This window comes from Macaca nemestrina, chromosome 2 (genome assembly GCF_043159975.1).
Source record: "Macaca nemestrina isolate mMacNem1 chromosome 2, mMacNem.hap1, whole genome shotgun sequence".
In the NCBI taxonomy this organism is placed as follows: Eukaryota; Metazoa; Chordata; class Mammalia; order Primates; family Cercopithecidae; genus Macaca; species Macaca nemestrina.
In genome coordinates this window covers 159,153,141-159,175,761 of record NC_092126.1, presented here as the reverse complement: position 1 = coordinate 159,175,761, position 22,621 = coordinate 159,153,141, and the positions used below count along the sequence as shown (strand labels likewise).

Here is a 22,621-nt window from a genome sequence, read left to right as displayed (position 1 = left end):
TCACTATATGGCATACAGTTTACAAACAATATGCTGAGATTTAAAAAACAAAACCAGACAAACTCTTGTGCTCCAATCACTATGCCTTCAAAACAGTACAGGAATTCTCTATACTCTGTCTTGTTTCTTACACCCATGCTCTTGCATCCTCTCTCATGAGGCCATGGCCCCCTCCATTCCACTACAGCTGCTTTTTTCAAAGTCACCGATGATCTCCATGTTGCTCAGTTTTAAGACTTAATTCTTAGGTCATCTCTCCTGACCTATCAAGCAGAAATGGACACAGCTAATTTCTCCCTTCGTAAGACATTTTCCACGTGCAGCTTCCAGAACGCCTCACCCTCCTGGTTTTACTCCTACCGCACTGGCTACTTTCTGGTCCTCTCGTCTTCCTGCTTCTGGCCTAGTCCTTGGACTTTGTCATTATCCATATCCACGCCCCTCATTTATCTCACCCAGCTTCATGGCTTCAACCCCATCTCTCCTCTGACAACTCCGCAATTATCTCCAGCTCACCAGCACTTTCTCCCCTGAACTCCAGACTTGATGGCAAGCTGCTATTCAATTTCTCCACTCAGGTATCTAATGGGCATCTCAAAGATGTCTAAAACTAAACTCCTATATTCCCTCCCCCAATCCTGTTCCTCCTGTATTCTTCCACATCTCAGGAACCCTGTCCTAACCTCAGACCCAAAACCTGAGTTACCTTTGACCCTTTTTTCATATCTCATGCACAGTCTGTCAGCAAATCATATTGGCCCTTCCAGCAAAACATCTCTAGAATCTGATCACTTCTAACAACCACTAGGACCACCCTACTTCTAAGCCACCAACATCCGTCACCTGGAATAGTGCAGTAGCCTCCCAACCAGTATCCCTATTTCCACTTGCCCTCAATATAGAAACCAGAATGACCTTTAAAAATATAAGCCATATTTATCACTCTGGCTCAGAGTCTTCCAGTGGGTTTTGACTCCAGGTAAAAGCCAGAGGCATAACACTGGCCCACCACATGCTTGTTGACCCAGCTCCCGGCAGCTTTTCTGACTTCCTTTCTTACTGATCCCGCCTGGCTTACTCCACCAAGGCCACCCCAGGCCTTGCCTTGGGCCCTTTGTGTTTCTCTTCTGTCCAGAAGGCCCTTCGCCAGATGGCGTCACCACCACTAGGCCTTGGCTCACATGTCATGTCATGAGACTGTCCCTGACCAACTGTTCAACCTGTACCCTCTTTTCCAACGCCAGCATTCCCTAATCCCTTTCCCTACTTTACGTTTTGATGTAGTACTTATCACCACCTGTCATACTTTTCATTTTGCTTATTTTATTGTTATAGTCTATTATATGTGTTTCCCACCAGAATGTAAACTCCACGAAGGCAGGAGTCTCTGTCTTCTGCCCACTCCTGTATGGAATGGTGCTTCATACATTAAAAATTAAGTGAGTCAAACATTTTCTTGCTGTTCTTGAGAGGGTTCTCTGGACTGGGGTCTACAGCTGGCCTGGATATTCTGCCTTGTGCCCTAGCTTCCTGAGGATGGAGCTGTCTCACTCCCAGGTTTGCGGCCTGCCTTCACTGCCTCTGACATGGCTGTGTCTGTCCCTTTTCCTCAGATGCATACTCTCATTCCTCAAGTGAGAATGGAGGCAAGTCCGAGTCCGTGGCCAACCTGCAGGCCCAGCCCTCCCTGAACTCCATCCATAGTTCCCCGGGTCCCAAGCGCTCCACCAACACCCTTAAGAAGTGGCTGACGAGTCCTGTGCGTCGGCTCAACAGCGGGAAAGCAGATGGAAACATCAAAAAGCAGAAGAAAGTTCGGGATGGTCGGAAGAGCTTTGACCTGGGATCTCCCAAGCCTGGGGATGAGACAACCCCTCAGGGTGACAGCGCTGATGAGGTACTTACATGGGGCCCCAGAGTTGTCCATCAGGGGGGCCTTCTGACATGTCTCCTTCCTCAGGTTTTGTCAACTAGGCCATCTCAAATCTCCACTAGTGTGTTGTCTTGAGCCTAAGTGATTTGGATTCATTTTATTCTAAAGACATTGGCCAGTTTGATTTGTGGTCGATTCAGAAACTGACTAGCGCCTAAGACATCCAGCAGACAGAAACCATTTGCCAGATTTGGAGATAGGACCTGGGCCTGAGGGGAGTCATTTGGTCATTAGTTCCCTACCTCTACTAAGGACTACATTAAAACCAACTAGACCTGTTTATATTTAGAATAAAAGAATGAAGATTGTTTCACTTTGGAAACAGGACTATGCTGGAAGATTATAGCTGTTTTCAAGTCTCTTGAGCAGTGCCACACATCAAAAAGAATACGCCATCCAGAGTTACTCCAGATGAACAGATGAAGATTACAATAGGCAGGGTCTCAGCTCAAAGAAAAACTTTAATCAGGAAGTCAGCCAATGATTAAATGGGCCTTCATGAAAACTAATGAATACCCGTACTGGAAGGTTTGAGAGACCGTAGCCAAAGTTAGGCTGGACGAAGCTGAGATTCTGTAACCAAAAGACACTGGATATGTTTTGGTTGGGGAAATGAGATACCTGTTTTATTTGGCACACAATCCTGCTCTAATCACTGATGTAGCTAAGAACTTCTTTGTGATGTGTAACCAGACTCCCTCTTGTTGTGATTTTATGCTACCTGCCATTTCTCCCTCTGGAAATGGCAGCTGAGCCTGGCGGCATTTTTTACAAAAATGTAAAAGTTAGGCTCTCTCTGACTACTTCCAGCTTTTTCTTTTCTTGCTAATCAATAAGATAGATAGTTGCTGGTTTTGCTTCTTTTGGGGGGTGTGTGTGTGTTCCCCATTGGTGCTCACTCTCATTTGAAATAAGCAGGTGTATCCATGTTTCAAAAGAGGAAATTGTGACTGAACAGTTAGGAGTGAGTTGAGGGAGGAACTGTCCTCCTATGTATTATTTTTGTTAATGTCAAGTCCAGAACCATTGGCATGTTTAGCTTGTGACACAGTAACTAATGCTGCTCTTTTGTTCTAGAAGAGCAAGAAAGGTTGGGGTGAAGATGAGCCGGATGAAGAGTCACACACACCCCTCCCACCGCCTATGAAGATTTTTGACAACGACCCTACACAGGATGAAATGGTAGAACTTCTTTCCTTTCTCACTTAAAAGAGCAATGTGCAGGGCGTGATTTTGTTTTTTGTGTGTGATGGGGGTAGTTGTACTCTTTCTCCCATGTTATCTCATCCTCTGCATGAATCCATGCTGTTGTCAATTGTGTCTCTATTTGGTAGGTGTCCCTTCCCCAACCCTGGAGGTCCAGCTTCATTCTAGGCTGTGGAGGGGGTGTGTGCAGAATTCTCAAAGTGGGAATCTGCCTGGTGTCTTGTCCTGTTGATAAAAGGTAATGGTTCTGTCTTTGGAAGCAGCACATCCTAAAAGGAGCAATTCCAGGTAGTCCCAGTCCACAACCATTTTGTCATACCTGACTGTACAACCTACATGTTAGTTGTATTCCCTATACTTAACTCTAAACTCTAACTAGTGGTAGCTACCAGTCAAGCCCAGTGTTGGTCAAATTTTGCAATGACAGTATGAGAAATGGAGATGCTGCTAAGGGGAAGTTATTGTCAAAGGTGGACAAACCTCATATGCGAAATTGCCTGTCTTTGCTTTGCAAGATTCCCTGGCCCACTGGCATACAGAGGCTCACTGGTATTTTATCGATGCTCCCTGTGTCTCCAGTCACCCGGTGATCATCCCAATTGTTCTGGAGCAGAAGCGTGGGTTAGATGTACTTCCAGGTACTGACCCGAGGCTTGGGGCAGCTTTGTGTTCTCCCTCACTTGCCACTCAGTCTCCTTGCAGCCCTGCTTTCATGTCACTGTGTTTTTCTTGCCTTAAGTGTTGCTGATTCTCTTCGACTCTAGACGTGGAAGTGGCAGTTTTGGGTTTTGACTGTACGTCACTTTCAATTTGCTTTTTTGAGTGCTGTTTTGTTGCAGTGGTGGTAGTGGATGTGGCGGCTTGCCTACCTGTCCCTCCAGGCTCTCCTGTGCTCTCTAGTGCTCTGTCCTGTAGTGGGACAGCCTCCCTCCAGGAGGTGCCCAGCAAGTGTAAGCAGGAAACAAATCTCTGTAGTACCATCGAGCACACAATTCAAAAAGCACTGTCTGCGGATGTGTCCTTTCTGGTGACATCTCAGTTCTTATTTTAATTCTCTCTGCTTTGCATTTGAATTGTTAACCCACAGACATTAACTGAAGTCTTCCTCTGGAAGGCTGGAAGGACAGAGTCTAGGGACTCTGAGATGTGACAGCTGCCCCCATGATGTGACTCACCTAGTCGTGGCCCCTCCTAGGTGATGTTGGTGGCCCTGTCTTCAGGGCCAGATCTTTGACTCTGGATCACTGGGAAGAAACATAGTAGGAAGGCTGGTGTTATGCCATCCTGCGTTTCTGAGACAGAAGTGCTGGTGCTTCACCTTGAGATGGGAATGAGACCCTGCCTACTTGTAATGTGTTTTATAAACAGCGATCGTGGCCTGGGGAGTAGGGTGCCCATGTCTCACACAGCCCTCTGTGCAAGGGCCCTGCTTGCATAAGGTCACCACCCTCTCTAACTCCTTCAAACACAGCTTGTTTACAGAAATGGATGTTACATTGTTTCTGGATAATTTTTAACTGAGAATTCTGGCTTACCTTTATTTGTGTAGCCTTTTCCTTACCCAGAAATGGGGCAGATGGCAACAGTCTCCTTTCAGATACACGAATTCTCCTTATTCCTGCTTGTTTGATTTCTGTGTGTTTTTATCAATGTTTGGGAGTGGGATGAACTTCAGAGCATCTAACAAATGGAGTTGGATTTATTAAAACAATTTTTACAACACTGTCAAAGGAATTTTTAAAAGTTCACCATTGTAATATTGTGCAATTGTCTTCTCCATGTTTCCTTCTAATCTTTTTCATATGTGTGTACGTTTTACTTTTACAATTATAATATGCATATGATATGTCCAATGTTTTATTTGCTACCATTTCCTAAAATTGCATTAATTGTTTTCTTCCTAGCTGTAATTTTCATAGCTGGAGAAAAGTTTGCTTATTTTCTGTTCCATAATGTGTTTGATCAGCCTGTTGGGGACACTGTAACAGGGTGTTTCCATTGTTTGCTACTGTGGCTAATACTACTACATACAGATCACTGTGTATATAAAGCATTTGTTCTTTTGACTTCTGTCCTTGGAATAAATTTCCAGGAGTAGGACTACTAGATTAAAAAGAGGATAACTTGATTTTCCACATAGACGTAAGCTTTTTCCTGCATTCCCCAAGACAGAAAAATAATATTATTATATCTTCCTTAATTATAATTATTTTCCTCCCATCTCAGAAGCAAAGACTTAATAAAGTAACTTAGATTAGATGAGAAGCTTCATTTTTGGAACTTTTCCTCTAACCCAAGGGGCACACTCAAAGGAGCCTGTGTCCTGGCCTTGGGAACACCACTGCCCTCTGCTCTGATAAGCTGGAAGTAAAAGCACACACGTACTGTAGGGGGTTAACCATTTCTGCCCCAGTTTCTTCTCAGGTAGAAGAAGGAAGAAAAAGCCAAACAAAAAACCGCCGTCCTTCAGTGAGCAGGAAGCCCCAAACCATTGACCAAACCACCACACAGACAACTCCTCATCGCTGGCGCAGGGGAAAGGGGACACAGGAAGGTCCTGGAGTCGTCTCTCTTTACTATGAACAGGATAGTTCCTGGCTGCTTCAGGACTCCTGCTAAAGTCTTTTATTACTTCCTAGTGTTCCGGTTCAGGGGCCTTACCAGAGCCAGCTGTGCTTTGGTAGGGGTATATGTGTGTCAGGGGCAGAGGCGGAGAGGAAGAGAGAGGGAGAGAATATAGGAAGGGAGTATCTAGCTTGCTGGTCACTAAGGGTCCTGCCCCTAGCATTTTTGCTAGACACATAATAAGGATCTATATTTAAGGCTATAGTAAAGCAAGGACTGTTTCCCTTTTTTGGACACACTGGAGGCTGAGTTTATTGAATCCTTCACACCCTGAAACAGCAACAGGCAACTGTGTAGTGGCTAAAGTCTTGTTTGCCCACAGAGCAGTAGCCCCCACCCTCCAAGCTGTTGCTGTCAGTAGGTGCAGCCCTGGCCTGTAGGCCTCCCAGGAAGTCAGTGATTCCTCCTCTCCCCTCCTTCATAGGCTTGCCTAAGGATAGCCTAGTCCCATCCATTTGCTGCTGGCTAGAATTTCTGATAAGGGGTTGGGCAAGCCTGTATTACACCCACTCTGTTCTCCGTCTGTCACCTGTTCCCTCTAAACACAGAACTTTGCTTCCCTTCCCTGCTTTGAACTTTGGACTTTGTTTTACTTCCTGATCACTGTTCCTTATTCCTTGCTAATCTGCTTTTCCTCTGCTGCCTGATGTCTTGCAGTCCTCCTCTTTGCTAGCAGCCCGGCAGGCTTCCACTGAAGTACCTACTGCTGCAGACCTTGTCAGTGCAATAGAAAAGTTGGTCAAAAACAAGCTGGTAAGTGGGGGTCCCGGAGGCAGTTCTGTGTGTGTCTCACCTCCACGCTGCTCCAGCCTTGCATCTGTCTGCCGTTTTCTCCTTTCACCTGTCCTCATTCCTCCTATGTGATTGCAGCTAATGATGGTTTCTAAAAAACTGTACCCCAGAGTCCTTTCTGACTTTGTTTGGGAATGGGCATAGGGAATTAATAGATTGTTTGGGGGCTGCAGCGTTGATGAAAGTTGAAAACTATCCAAGACAAACTTAACTCATTGCAAGTCTGATCCAGTGGCCCACAGGCAAGTGGCATTCAGTCAGCGATTGATATATATTTGGTTAGGCCAGAAGCTAGTGCACTGTGATGCTAGAACACACTGATTGGATCTTTGATAGCACTAGGAAATTTTATGAGGGACCTTGGGTAGCCTTCCAGCTTGCAAAGTCTCTCAAAAGTAGACTGCTGATTATAAAGGGGAATGGGCAAAAGTGTGTGGATACCTCACCACAATAAATTAAGAGAGCCAGTGCCTAGCCCTACCATGGTGGGAAAAACTGAACATAAGCCACTGGCAGCCTGTCTAGCCTGTGACTGTCTCATTGACCCATCAGCCGATTGGAGGGATAGGTGATGAGCCTGAGCAGGTTTGGGGTTTTGGCATAATGCTGGTGAAAGGGCCCTTTTTAAGATAGCTCATTAGGATAGAGCTGTTCCTCCACTCATGTTTTTGCATTTAAGTGTGTCACCACAGAATGACACCTGGAAGCATTTTCCTTTCTTTCACACTCATCCATATCACCCATTTAGCTTTTCCTGCAATTCTCATTAGGATAAATGTCTGTGCTTCTGCCAGACTTCTGTTGGGCAGTCTTATTAATCACTTGGCCCAGGAGCTAGAGGAAAATGATGGATGCTCTCTATGGAAAGCTACCTAATATTTTGACTATAGTAACTCCCTTTTCAAATATCCCAGCATATCCTGTATAAATGAGGTTTAATACATATGATTTTATTTTTTTTCCTGCTAAATTTTCCTTTCTAATTGAGAAAAGAAAAAAACCCTGCTGTTTTTGGTACCCAGTGTCAAACTCTTGAAGGTTGTCCGTTTTCCTGCCATCTCTCCTTTTCCTACCAGCAGGAGTTAAGTGTCTTGTGGGTACTACGTTGATTTTTCAAAGACCCCTCCCTGGTGTTTCTCACTTGCTCTCCCTTCCTCTCGACACCAACCCATATACCCTCTTCATTCTACAAATGCTATATTTAATTTTTTTCTTAAAGTCATCCTTTTTCTTTTTTGTATTTTTTCTTTTACCATCTGAGCCTGGGCTCTGACTTCATTCCTGGACTATTGCAGTAGCCATTGCCTGCCCTTTCCCCACCCAGTCTGCCTTCACCCCAAATTGGTCTTCTGTAAACACTGCTTATTGCCTCCCTCTTGGCTGCATAAGCAGTGGTCTCCAATGTGGGGGTGCCCTCAGGTACATAAGACAACTTACTGGGGTATGGGAAGAAAATATTTGAGCCTCTTTATAGCATTTTAAAATGGTTTTATGTGTGTTTTCTTATGTATATAATGATAGTACAGTAGCATAGATATAGAATTTATAGACAAGTTACATGTTTGGGGGTACATGAACAAAATTATTTTCAATGACAGAGATATATAATCAAAGTTTGGGAATCACTGGCCTATACATAAAGTCCACACTTATCTAATATTCTGATATTTTTGTAGCCTGTTCTCCAACCTACCTTTCCAGCATCTAGTTATTTATTTGGTTGATGAACTCTGCTCCAAACAAATTATTTTCTCTGCTATCCTCAAACTCATACTTGGCTTTCTTCCCTCCAAGTTTTTGTTCATATCGCCCCACTTCTCTGGAATGTTCTCCCTCTTATGTTTGCTGATCTAGAGCATAATGGTCATTCAGGGTCCTCCTCAAATCTCCTCTCTACAGGGGCTCCTCTGACCAGCCCAGGCCAAATTTCCATTGTAATCCCATGGTAATTATGAAAGCCACATACCGCCTGGGACAGCTCTTAAGTAGCTCTGTAGCATAATCTGTTCAAATATCTGAATGTTTTCATTTGCATTTTACCTCCCTAGCTAGATGGTAAGTCATTTAGGATATTATTATTATTATTATTTTTGCTCTATTAGTAAAAAAAAGTCTTTTACACTTATTTTTATATTTTGGATTACCTTTTGCTACTACTACTGCTAAGAAGCAAAGACATAGAAAAGTCCCATCAAAGCAAATTTTCTAGAGAAGAGGGGATGTGGGATGGCACTGGTGTTGATTGGCTTTATTATAGGCTGTCAATAAATGTCTGTCGAATGAATGTCCTTTCTGTGGTGAGTTTGCCATAATGAAGGATTTAACTTCTTCCAGCAATAACTACTCTTGAGGACCTACAGTAAGCCCAGAATTAGAGCTATCTTTGGCTTAACATGTAAAACCAAGCTCACGTCACAGAAAGGAAAAAGGAAGCAGTGGTTTGGTTTCTTAGAATCTTCCTACCAAAAGTTGATTCTTGGTCCTTTCCACGACTTTCTCTTTCTTTCCTTCCCACATGGGGTAGCAATGTAACAGTACTAGGTTGAGAATATCTCAGCCATGCTTGAGAGCACTAAGTTGTATTTTCACCTTCAAGACTCTTAGTCCTATTCCTTATCAGTTCTTCAGCTTAGAAGAAGAAAAGATCCAGAGCCCATAAAAGCTCTGGAGTGTTTATTTGACTAAGTACAACTGTGTGATAGCTGCCAAGATAGCGAGTATTATCACAGGCTTGATTAATGAAAGTACAATGTACAGATCAAGAGAAGCAATAGTATTCAAAGGTATTCAGACCATACACGTCATGAGCGGTGTGTGAATAATGCGTTCTATTCTTTCCTTTTTTTTTTTTTTTTTTTTTTTTGAGACAGAGTCTCACTCTGTCACCCAGGCTGGAGTAGTGCAGTGGCATGATCTCTGTTCTCTGCAACCTCCACCTCCCAGGTTCAAGTGATTCTCATGCCTCAGCCTTCTGAGTAGCTGGGATTACAGGCACGCTACCACACCTGGCTAATTTTTGTATTTTTAGTAGACACAGGGTTTCACCGTGTTGGCTAGGCTGGTCTCAAACTCCTAACCACGGTGATTCGCCCACCTCAGCCTCCCAAAGTGCTGGGATTACAAGCATGAGCCACCATGCCCAGCCAATGTATTCTATTATTCTATTCTAAATGCAACCTTCTACAATGTTCTTGAACAAACTGGAGGGGCCCAGAGGAGATAACCAGACCATGTGGTCCATGTAATTTGAAGGAAAGTTGAGGAAACCAAGGTTAAGTATGGGAAGAAGTTAGGAGAAGACACATAAGAGCTGTCTTCTAGTAATTGAAGCACTGCCATGGGAATGAGGTTGCAAAGAGTAACTAACTCTTTGCTACCCCAGAGGGCAGAACCTAGACCTGTGGGTGGGAGTTTTCTTCGTTTCATATGAGGAAGAACTAATAAAGTTCTTTCCACTTTACAGAATTCAATTCCGTCTTACAGGAGCATCTGGTATTCTTGGACTTTACTTAGTCCTTAAAGTCTTTGTGCTTTGTTGGTTGCTCAAGCCATGGTGCCAAATTCTGCATTAGAATTCATTTGGCTTCCTAGCTCCACCCAAAGGCCATGAGATCCCCCATGTTCCTATCTCCCAGAGCTGCCCCCGGTGCTTTATGGTTGCATGGTCATTGTTATACCAAAGCTTCTGCCTCGGTGAGTTAGGATCACTGCTGCACAAGACCTACTGTTAAGGAACAAAGACAGGGTTTATCTGAAGTGCAGATAAAACTTCTGAAGACTCACTACCCGCCAATGAGTCCTTCTGGACGTTAATGGGCCCTTCTGTGGTCTTGCCACCAGCCTTGGTCTTTAATCGGTGCTCTTGTTTATCAAGAAAGGATGCTCACCCATCTCCCCAGATAGGGATAACATTCTTTTTCTGGGTTTTGCATTAAAGTATTATCTTTAAGCCAGGAATACAGCTCCCCCTGCTTTCACTGTGTGATTTTTAATAAACCCTTTTCTAGACCTGTGGACTGTTGCTGCTGGCAGTGAGTGTGTAAAGAATCAGAAGACCTAAGATTTAGTCCTGCCTCTGCTGCTTACTGTATAGTCCTGGGAAAATTACTTAGTCTACTTGGGGTTCTCTTTTACCTCACTTATTAGTGATGCTGATTCTGTCTATTCAAATCTAATCCCAAAAGAGTTATGATGATAATTGAGTAGGTATGAATGGGCTTTGTAAACTGATAATCAAGCATCTACAAAGGTTAATTCTTAGCCTCCTCAACTGCCTTGTGAAGGACAGGGAAAGGGAAGTGTGTCATCCTTATCTCTTGTAGCTTGGTATGAAGCTGGGCACATGGAAACTTACTATTTGCCAGCGATAGATTGGTTGGGTGAATGTTACAGAGTAATAGCTTAACAGTCTATACAATTTGGTTTTATTCCCCAAGTTTGAGAAACAAGGCCTTGAGAATCTAGTGTATCTCTAAACTGAAGTCCTGGAGCCCCAGAATTCTACCATCTTCCTGGCATGAAAGATCGAGACTCTAGAAAGAAAGTCCCTAGGCCGGGTGTGGTGGCTCACACTTGTAATCCTAGCACTTTGGGAGGCTGAGGCAGGCAGATTGCCTGAGCTCAGGAATTCAAGACCAGCCTAGGCAACATGGTGAAACCCCATCTCTAGTAAAATACAAAAGAAATTAGCTGGGCAAGGTGGCATGCACCTGTAACCCCAGCTCCTCAGGAGGCTGAGGCATGAGAATCACTTGAACCCAGGAGGCAGAGGTTGCAGTGAGCCGAGATCGTGCCACTGCACTCCAGCCTGGGTGACAAAAGCAAGACTCTGTCTCTACAGAAAGGAAAGGAAAGGAAAGGGGAAGGGGAAGGGGAAGGGGAAGGGGAAGGGGAGAAAAGGGAGGGAGGGAAGGGAGGAAGGAAGGAAGGAAGGAAGGAAGGAAGGAAGGAGGGAGGGAAGGAGGGAAGGGGGGAAGGAAAGGGAAGGAAAGGAAAAGGAAGGAAGGAAGGGAAGGAAAAGAAGGAAAAGAAGGAAGGCCCGCCCCTCTCTAAGCTCATCATCGGGTGACACACCGGCATAGTTCACTGGGCTCAGCATGGCCCCAGTGGACCCTGGCTAATAATCCTCTGCCCTTAGAGAAGAGACTGGCCAGGACTGAGCTCCTGTTTAGTCTACTTAGTGGCCTGGCACCCTGAGAATGTGCCCTACCTGCTTCAGCAAGACTTCCTGCTCTCTGGTTCTCCTACTTTGACAGCATTCATCTCCTCCTTGGGCCAGCCTTGTGGGTCATGGAAGAACATGGCTATGGCCAGGCTGTATTTGTGTGTGTGCTTTGGCCCCCTTTAGAAGAATTCACTTGTTTTGTCAATAGCCAGGTGGAGTTAGCAAAAGTTCAGAATCCAGATGGGAAAAAATAATGGCCTCACCATATCCATTGCAGAGGTGTGTGTTTCCAGGGACTGGGTTCTTCTAGCACTCTTTTGTGGAAGAGATTCCCGAGGTTCTTTTTTTTTTTTTTAAGACAGAGTTTCACTCTTATTTCTTGTTGCCCAGGCTGGAGTGCAATGGCGGCTCACTGCAACCTCTGCCTCCCGGGTTCAAGCTATTCTTCTGCCTCAGCCACCCAAGTAGCTGGGATTACAGGCATGTGCCACCACGTCAGGCTGATTTTGTACTTTTAGTAGAGACAGGGTTTCTCCATGTTGGTCAGGCTGGTCTCAAACTCTCAACCTCAGGTGATCCGTCCGCCTCGGCCTCCCAAAGTGCTGGGATTACAGGCATGAGCCACCACACCAGGCCAATTCCTGAGGTTCTTGTAAGAAGGTAAAAGTTTAGATTTCCACCAATTTTTTTTTGTTTTTGTTTTTGTTTTGTGGAGGCAGGGTCTCACTGTGTTGCTCAGGCTGGTCTCAAATTCCTGGCCTCAAGCAATTCTCCTGCACTGGCCTCCCAAAGTGCTGGGATTACAGGTGTGAGCCACCATGCCCAGCCTCCACAAAATGTTTTTAACCCAATTACAAACCTGAAATGTCACTGGCCTGGAAAATCCAGACTTCAGCTTTTCAACTATGTATTGTCCCTATACCCACCAACAGTTTGCCTCGGAATGACTTAGATCTAATGCTTTATGTCCAGAGAATATTATGTAAGGTTTTTGTTGTTTTCGGTTTTTTTGAGACAGGGTCTCGCTCTGTCACCCAGACTGGAGTGCAGTGGCTTGATTTCGGCTCACTGCTGCTTTGATCCCCCGGGCTCAAGCAATCCTTTCACCTCAACCTCCTGAGTCAGTAGGACTATGGGCTTGTGCCGCCATACCTGGCTGATGTTTTAATTTTTTTATTTTTAGCAGAGACAAGGTCTTGCTTTGTTGCCCAGACTGGCGTTGAACCTGAGCTCAAGCAATCTTCCCACTTCAGCCTCCCAAAGTGCCGGCCACAACCATATGTTATTTTTTTACATAAATTTTATTGTGTATATTTGAGGTTTACAACATGATGTTATGGGATACCCATAGATGGTGGAATGGTTACTGTAGTGAAGTAAATTAACATATCTGTCATGTCACACAGTTACTTTTTTGTGTATGTGTGACAAGAGTAGCTAAAATTTAGATTTTAATTAGTTAAATAAAATTTTGGTGGAAATCTAAATTAGTACCTAAAGAGTAGCTAAATGTATGTATTTAACAAAAATTCCAAATATAATTTTATTAAGGATAATCCTCATGTAGATTAGGTCTCTAGACCTGTTCATGCTACAGATTTGCTACTTTGTATCCTTTGACCTACATGCCCGTTTCCTAGTTGCCTTTTCCACCTTGCTGGTAACTACTGTTTTATTTTCTATCTGTATATATTTTTGTATATATTTTGACCTTTTTAAAAAATATTTCACATATAAATGAGATCATGCAATGTTTTTCTTTCTGTATCTGCCTTATTTCACTCAGCATAATGTCCTTCAGGTCCATCTGTGTTGTGGCAAATGGCAGGATCTCTTTTTTGTTGTTAATACTTTAAGTTCTGGGATACATGTGCAGAACATGCAGGTTTGTTACATACATATACACATGTCATGGTGGTTTTCTGCACCCATTAACCCGTCATCTACATTAGGTGTTTCTCCTAATGCTATTCCTCCCCTAACCTCCAAACCCCGGACAGGCCCCAGTCTGTGATGTTCCCCTCCCTGTGTCCATGTGTTCTCATTGTTCAACTCCCACTTATGAGTGAGAACATGCATTGTTTGGTTTTCTGCTCCTGTGTTAGTTTGCTGAGAATCACGGTTTCCAGCTTCATCCATGTCCCTGCAAAGGACAAGAACCCATCCTTTTGTATGACTGCATAGTATTCTATGGTGTATATGTGCCGTATTTTCTTTATCCAGTCAATCACTGATGGGCATTTGGGTTGGTTCCAAGTCTTTGTTATTGTGAACAGTGCTGCAATAAACATACATGTGCATGTGTCTTTATAATAGAATGATTTATAATCCCTTGGGTATATACCCAGTAATGGGATTGTTAGATCAAATGGTATTCCTGGTTCTAGATCCTTGAGGAATCGCTACACTGTCTTCCACAATGTTTGAACTAATTTGCACTCCCACCAACAGCGTAAAACTGTTCCTATTTCTCCACATCCTCTCCAGCATCTGTTGTTTCCTGACTTTTTAATGATTGCCATTCTAACTGGTGTGAGATGGTATCTCATTGTGGTTTTGATTTGCATTTCTCTAATGACCAGTGATGATGAGCTTTTTTTCATGTTTGTTGGCCACATAAATGTCTTCTTTTGAGACATGTCTGTTCATATCCTTTACCCACTTTTTGATGGGGTTGTTTGTTTGTTTCTTGTAAATTCGCTTGAGTTTTTTGTAGATTCTGGATATTAGCCCTTTGTCAGATGGATAGATTGCAAAAATTTTCTCCCATTCTATAGATTGCCTGTTTACTCTGATGATAGTTTCTTTTGCTGTGCAGAAGCTCTTTAGTTTAATTAGATCCCATTTGTCAGTTTTGACTTTTGTTGCCATTGCTTTTGGTATTTTAATCATAAAGTTTTTGCCCATGCCGATGTCCTGAATGGTATTGCCTAGGTTTTCTTCTAGGGATTTTAGGTTTTAGGTTTTAAAAATGTTTAAGTCTTTAATACATCTTGAGTTAATTTTTGTTTAAGGTGTAAGGAAGGGGCCCACTTTCAGTTTTCTGCATATGGCTAGCCAGTTTTCCCAACACCATTTATTAAATAGGAAATCCTTTCCCCATTGCTTGTTTTTTAAGGCTGAATAATATTTCTCTCTCTCTCTCTCTCTCTCTCTCTCTCTGTGTGTGTGTGTGTGTGTGTGTGTGTGTGTGTGTGTGTGTGTGTGTGTATCACAGATTCTTTAACCATCAGTAACACTTAGGTGTTTCCATATCATGCTATTGTACATAATACTGCAATGAACATGGGGGTGCAGATATTTTAAGAAAAGCTGACTTCATTACCTACCCAGAAGAGAAATATATACCCAGAAGAGGGATTATTGGGTCATATAATAATTCCATTCTTAATTTATTTGGGAACCTCCATACTGTTTTCCACAATGTCTATACAAATCTACATTCCCACCAACATGTACTAGGGTTCCCTTTTTTTCACACCCTTGCCAACATTTGTTATCTCTTATTTTTTATTTTTATTTTTTTTGCTGTCTCCCTGTCTGGAAATTGAACCCCGATATCTTATTTTTTTCATAATAGCCATCCTAACAGTTGTGATATGCAAATTTTTATCAAAGAGGAGCAACTAAGAGGTGATTGGTTGGTGTGGTAGGTGGTACTGGACCAGCCAGCTTACCCATTGTCTCATCACATGAGCTTTGATCCCTTCCCAAGAGTTACATAGCATATTTAATAAATTCTTGGAGTCCTCCTGTACACCAGGCTTTGAAATCAAGCACAGAATTTTCCTTATAGGGAGCTCGCAGTCTCTAGGGTTAATGCTCAAAATCCTCTCCTCCCTGGACTGTTGGCAATCATTTCCTCTCAGATTTTAGTCTAACGTCTCTTGCTAGAGGGATCTTTCTTTTACTGTTTTTTTTTTTTTTTTTTTTTTTTTTTTTTTTTTTTTTTTTTGTGTGTGTGTGTGTGTGTGTGTGTGTGTGTGTGTGTGTGTGTTTGAGACAGAGCCTTGCTGTGTCACCCAGTCTGGAGTGCAGTGGCGTGATCTCGGCTCACTGCAGCCTCCACCTCCCAGGTTCAAGTGATTTCTTGCCTCAGCCTCCCGAGTAGCTGGGAATACAGGCCTGTGCCACCACATCTGACTAGTTTTTGTATTTTTAGTAGAGATGGGGTTTCACGATGTTGGCCAAGCTGGTCTTGAACTCCTGACCTCAGGTTATCGGTCTGCCTCAGCCTCCCAAAGTGTTGGGATTACAGGCATGAGCCACTGCGCCCGGCCTCTTTTCCATTTTTTTTTTAAATTAATAGTTCTTTTCTGACTAATAAAAGAAATATACGCTTATTCAAAAAAATTTGGAAAAATGACAACAGTATAAATATAAATCATCATCTAGACATATTCAGTGTTGAAATTTTGATATATTTTCTTCTAGACCCTTTTAAAAATAGTATAATTAATCATAGAATACTTAAAGTTTAAGTTCTGTTTTTCTTTACTATCACATCAGAGACATTGTCCCAAATTATGAAAATATCTTTGGAGCATTAAGACTGACATTTCTAAGTCTTAAACATGTTATTTCCCTGCTTACAACTGTCCCATCATTGGTCTTAGAAGGTAAAGTTTCTACTTCTTTATTTTTAATTTAATTTTTATTTTTTATTTAGTAGAGTGGGGTCTCACTATGTTGCCCAGGCTCGATTCAAACTCCTGAGCTCAAATGATCCTCCCAGCACAGCCTCCCAAACTGCTGGCATTACAGGCATGAGCCACCATTCCCGGCCAAGTCTCTACTTCTGAATGCCATGCAGACAAGGTTCCTTATGATCTGATCCCTGCAAACTTCTCCAGGATTCTATTTTCACTCCTCACTCCCTCTTCCTTTAATACCTACTCACCCAGACTCACAGAACACACAGTTATTTGCCAACCCCCTTCCCTCACACTCTGTACTCTGCCCACACCAGGCTACTTTCAGGTTCCCAGGCTGCCCCCACGTCATTCGCTCTTTCACCCTATATTCACAATGCTGCTTCTGCCTGGAATGTCCTCCCGTTGGCATATCCAGTGAAACTCTCCTCATTTATCCGTTCTCAGTTCGAGCATTGCCTCTTTCATTAAGTCTTTCCTTTGCTTCTCCACCCCACCATAGAGCCACCTGCTCCTTTTGTTCATCCTCCATTGTACCCTGTCTCTCTACAAGAGACCCATTTTGGCTTAGATTATGGAGGCCAGGGAGCCTTGTCTTATTCATCCTCGTTTCTCCAGCACTTTGCAAATATTTAGCATGTAGTAGATGTTCAATAAATATTTGCCTGAATTCAAATCAGTGGTTACAATACTATGTGATGAATGCCGTGCAGGGAGTGTGAAAAGAGTGTTTACAGGTGCACAGCGGAGGGGCAGGTTATGAGTATATGGTCTCAGATCCAGCGCCCAGGAAATGTGCTCATTTTAAACATGGGGATGACCTTCCTCCACACTTCATCACATATTTGAATCTATTTGCATTTCTATTCCCCATCCTTGGATCGACTATGGGAACATTTGTTGCTCTATCCCCATATACCTTTCCTTTTGTCCTCTAAGACTACTTGTGCCCTGAGCTCCAGGTGGGACAGAAGTCCTCACTGTGGCAGAAACCTGGCCACCACTGCCTTTTTTCTCCCAGGAGCAGAACAGACAATTTTAGGTCAGCTGTAGTTGCCCTTAGCTGGGGCTCAGTATCCCAGCTCTAGCATAGGTAGGTAGGCCTTCAGAGGCAATCACTCTTGAATTATTACAAGCATTAAAATCAAACTCATTGTTTTAGGCAGACTACCTAGCATATAGCTTTAGCCAAATTCTTTCTTTCTCTTGTCCTTCTCTATCACTGTTGCCATCCCAGCGAGTCCTCCCCTGGAGATAACTTGGGCTACTTTGCTCATAGAACAGGTCAGGTAGGAGGAGATGGAAGTATTTCCCCATTTGACAGAATGGACTCCTCAGATGTTCTTTGTTCTGTAGAAAGGTTGAGAGTGGACCACAAGAAGTTGGATGCTCCATGGGAGTGCCTGTGGGCAGAGATGTCACCCTGGGAAGGGGTAGGAGCACAGAGGATACCACCGAGCAGCAATTCACCAGAGGAAAACATTCATTTCTTCTAAGGGCAAAGGGATGGACCTGTGAATGAACTTCAGCAGTATCTAATGGTCAAGTGAGCCTATAAACCAGGGCTTGTTTCCCAGGCATTGCAGTCACCATGCTACCACTCAACAGGCTGCAGAATAAAGGCTGAAACAGGACAATGAGGAGAAGGAGAGGGAAAGTAAAAGGCATGTAATCAAATCAATCACCAGCTGGGCCCATCTGCCCAGGAGCCTGTCTCTGGTGATGGCACCAGGAGACATGTCATTGGAATGCCTGCCTGTGTGCTTGGTTGTCAAGCCTCAGCACCAGACACTCTCATTTCCTTAATGACAGGTTACAGATCCTGTATCTATAAATTGAGCTAAACCCTTCTTGACCTTTCCATATTTTTAGCCTATACTGCTGCTCTGGATATAACAACTTCCATGGCCGATTACTTGTTCTGTGAATACCTTTATCTCAAGTTAAAAGAAATTCTCTCTCAAATTTGAAGACCCTGTCCTCTTAGTTTCAGTTTCTAGTGTTGGTAACAAATACATGTTTAGCCCTTGGCACATTTTGTCAGTTTGGGGGTGAGGGGGATGGAAGAAGTTTGATATCTCTGCTGTGTTATGTTTTTCAGATTCAAATATTTATATTCTCCATCTTTTTTATAAAATGGACCAACAGGAACCTCATTGCTTTTTTATTTATTTCTCTGGACCTTTCTTTTCTACCTCTGTTTAGCCTATGTTAAAATAGAGCAACTAAGAGCATTGTGACAAATACTCCAAGTGCAGCTCACTGAAGGCCAGGCTGAAGCCTTTACTTCCTGCTACCTTTTTGGACTGCATTTTTAAAAATCTTTGTGACTTTAACCTTAGGGCTAATGTTTTCAAAAACTACTAAATGAAACTGTTTCTGTTAGCTGCAGTAGCTGGTTTAGACAGGCATCTTGTAAGGGCAGTTTAGGGCCAGGCATGGTGTCTCACACCTGTAATCCCAGCACTTTGAGAGGCTGAGGTGGGAGTATCACTTGAGCCCAGGAGTTCAAGACCATCCTGGGCAACGTAATGAGACCCCTGTCTCTACAGAAAAAAAAAAAAAAAAAAAAAAAAAAGATTAGCTGGATGTGGTGGTACATGCCTGTCCCAGCTATTCAGGAGACTGAGGTGAGAGGATTGCTTGAGCTTGGGAGGTCGAGGCTGCAGGGAGCCGTGATTGCACCACTGCACTCCAGCCTCGGCAATAGAGTGAGACCCTGTCTCAAAAAGATAGATAGATGGATGGACAGATGGATGGATGGATGGATGGATGGACAGACGGACGGATGAACGGACGGACGGACAGAGAGAGAGCGAGAGAGAGAGAGAGAGAGAGAGAGAGAGAGAGAGAGAGAAAGATAGATAGATATTCTGGCTGGGTGCATTGGCTCATGCTTGTAATCCCAACACTTTGGGAGACTGAAGCGGGAGGATCACTTGAGCCCAGGAGTTCAAGACCAGCCTGGGCAACATAATGAGACCTTGTCTCTAAAATAATAATAATAATAATAATAAAGAATAGCCTTAGATTAGTCTCTCATTATTTGTTTTACAGTTGCCCAACTTGACCTTACTCTCCAGCCTTACTGTGTATCCACACTACTCCTGCCAATTTGCATAATGAAATGCTAAATGTCACTGTGTAATCCTTCTTCCAGGACACTTGTAAAAGTGTTAAGATTGACTCCATTTTGAGTATTTTTATTGTTAATAGTTCCATCCATGGGGACAGGGGAAAACCTCATCATCATAGGACATTTTTAACTTTTCAAAGGGGTTGTACAGCTATTATCTCTGCCTATTCCTTAGAAATCTGCAGAGAGGGAAGATTTAATTTGAAAACTGAGAAAAACTGAAGCATGGAACAATTTTAGCTATCTCACATAAATCATTCAGTGACTAGCAGATCTGGGATTCAAATTTAGGTTCTTTTACCCTTAGTTCCCTCTATAGTACCACATTCGCCCTTTTCACTTGTTTTGTGTAACTGCATATTTGGTATAGAATTGCAATCATTATCATTACCTCTGGAGCTCTTACCTAGAGATAGTCACTTTGACAATTTCATTATGTCTGAGAAATTGGCAGCACATAGATGCCAAGTACATCCTGGTTGCCTGAGAAGGTGGCAGCTCTGGGCTCCCTGCTGCAGGAGGATAAAGTCTCTGGTCTCCTAATACTTCACTGTGGTTTGGTGAGAACAGCCTTGGCTACTGATTTTCCATGTTGTCTATGGCTAGGCTGGGAGGACACAGGGATTCCAAATGACTTTTCAAAGTACACTTTTCTAAGGCTGTTTTTTCTTTCTTTTCAGAGTCTAGAAGGAGGCTCATACCGGGGGAGCTTGAAAGACCCTGCGGGCTGCCTGAATGAGGGGATGGCCCCACCCACACCTCCTAGAAACCCAGAAGAAGAACAGAAAGCCAAGGCCCTGAGAGGCAGGATGTAAGTGGCTTCCCCAGATTTCTCCCTGTGGTGCACACGTGAGTGTGGTGGATGATGGGCAAAGGTTGGGGAGAATTCGAGAGGGGGTCCCCACGCTGTTTCCACTGACATCATTCATTCTAAGAGTCAGATCTGTGCAGCATAGCACTGATAAACATTGAGCCACTTCGGCACTGACTTGATTGAAGTTTAGGCTAAAGTATATTCTGTGAGATAGCAGCTATTACTGACAAACTGTGGTTATAGGTCTGTTAGAAATTTAAAACAAGGTGATAAAAGGAAAATGGTAAAGTTGAGGAAACTATGAGACTGTTACTGAGGGCCTGTAGAATCAGAGAATCTCTGACTGCGGCAGAAAGTCTGATAGTGGTCACCTAAGAAAACATTTCCCCAAATGTGGGAAAGTTATATGTAGAGGAAGGAGCTGTTGTACCACCAAGCAGGTCCCGTCTCTACTCCTTCTCCAAAGGTTTTAATTTTGCATCTGTTTCTGGGATTAGTTCCAAGAGAACTTCTTCTCCACTTTGAATAGTTAGTGGTAAAATATAATTCATAGTGCAGAACAATCCCATGTTATGCAAGAGTTATCTATGTTGATATGAAGTCAATCTATTATTTGAGCTGATCAAGAATATACCAGATACCACTAGTACAAAAGCAGAACTCCTCCAAAAGTTTCTTTTTTTTTTTTTTTTTTTTTGAGACAAAGTCTTGCTTGGTCACACAGACTAAAGTGCAGTGGCATGATCATAGCTCACTGCAGCCTTGACCTCCTGGGCTCGAGGGATCCTCTCGCCTCAGCCTCCCAAGTGACTGGGACTACAGGTGTGCACCACCATACCTGGCTAATTATTTTATTTTCTGTAGAGATGGAGCCTCGCTTTGTTGCCCTGGCTGGTCTGGAACTCCTAGGTTCAAGTAATCCTCCTGCCTCAGCCTCCCAAAGTGCTGAGATTGCAGGCAGGATCCACCGCACTTGACCAACTTTTGTTTTCTTGTTTAGGGTTTGGCTCTATGTTGGAAGCAGAGCTACTGATGAGTCTTAGACATAGCTCAGCATGTGAGAGATTATAAGCAGTAGCAAGAATTGGGGAGGCAGGTGTGAAAGGTCCCTCCCTGTTGTTAATTAGCCTGCCTCTCACTCTCAAATTCATCACTCCTTTAGCCTGGCCACAGACAGGAAAACTAGCAAAAATAAGTCAGACCAGGTCCTTCTGTTACCTGGAAATGTACAAAGTGTCTATTTATGAGTTTTTGTTTCCTAGGAAACAAAAGTGAGAACATCACAGTGAAGGCCTGGTGTGAAAGCAGGGCTATCATATCACTTCTTAGTGGAGATAAACAAGTGGCATGTAAATCCTGTAATTCCATATTTACCCACTCAGCTTTGTGAGTACTCAAGGGGAACCTGAAGAAGTTGGTAAATGGGATAGAGGTTGAGAAATGCCATCCCCAAAGGGAAATTTCCTAGGACTTGCACAAAACTGAGTCTCCTTAGTTTCTCAGGTTGTTACACAGGTGAGGCTGTGTTGGAGCTGATGTCTTAGTCCTTTGTCAAGCCAAAACAAAGCTTAAGTCAGGAAGGTAACCTCTGAGGTGGCAGGTGACCCTGGGCAAAGCCAGTCACTACTCTTAGCATGTAGCTTGAACTGGCCTTTGAGCAGTCATTTAAGCCATTGTCCAGATACAATAGGCCACAAAAGTTTGCTGTCTCTTTTGCCCACTTCATTCATCTCTTCTCCCTCTTCTCATTCTTGCCAAAATCCACACCTCTTCACATCCTGAACTATCCTGGAAATACAACTGTTAGAGTATCTCATTCCTCTTACTATATCTCATCCTTGTTCTATCCTGCTGTACTTTATGGTCATGATGAAAGGGTGGTGTAGAGGTGTTTCACTGTTAACCATATGTGAGGCCAGAGGCTGAGGGGTGTAGAGAACCAAGACTCAATCCAGAAGATGGCAGCAGGGCATCAAAGGGTTAAATGAGAGCTCCACGGAGAAAAGATGAACACAAATAGTCATTTGTCCAGGAGAAGAAAAAAGTTGAGAATGGAGTTACTTGTCTTCAAGTTTTAGTCATTCATTCAACAAATACTGGTCTAACACCAGTTATGTACCATCAGTGGGATACATCACTGAATAAGACAAATAATAACAACAAAAGTCTTTGCTCTCATGGCAAGTTTAAATTCTAGTGGGAGAAGTCAGACAATAAACAAAATTAATTATGTAGTATGTTGGAAACATGAAAAAGAAAAAAAAATAGAGCAGTGTAAGGGAGATCCAGAGAAAAAATG

The 22,621-nt window shown here is 43.2% G+C and overlaps 1 protein-coding gene across 26 annotated transcripts in view; it reads left to right on the top strand.

Moving 5' to 3' along the window:
• LOC105470260 (kalirin RhoGEF kinase) overlaps positions 1 to 22,621 on the top strand; it is a 700,354-nt gene that overhangs the window by 603,466 nt on the left and 74,267 nt on the right. For 14 of the 26 annotated variants that reach the window (XM_071089172.1, XM_071089152.1, XM_071089145.1 and 11 more), the window contains 4 exons: positions 1,614 to 1,897; positions 3,011 to 3,115; positions 6,422 to 6,517; positions 20,189 to 20,319. In XM_071089172.1, the coding sequence (XP_070945273.1) occupies positions 1,614 to 1,897; positions 3,011 to 3,115; positions 6,422 to 6,517; positions 20,189 to 20,319 (616 nt within the window). The remainder of the gene's footprint in view (positions 1 to 1,613; positions 1,898 to 3,010; positions 3,116 to 6,421; positions 6,518 to 20,188; positions 20,320 to 22,621) is intronic. The other 12 variants (XM_071089137.1, XM_071089139.1, XM_071089187.1 and 9 more) reach the window with 3 other exon arrangements.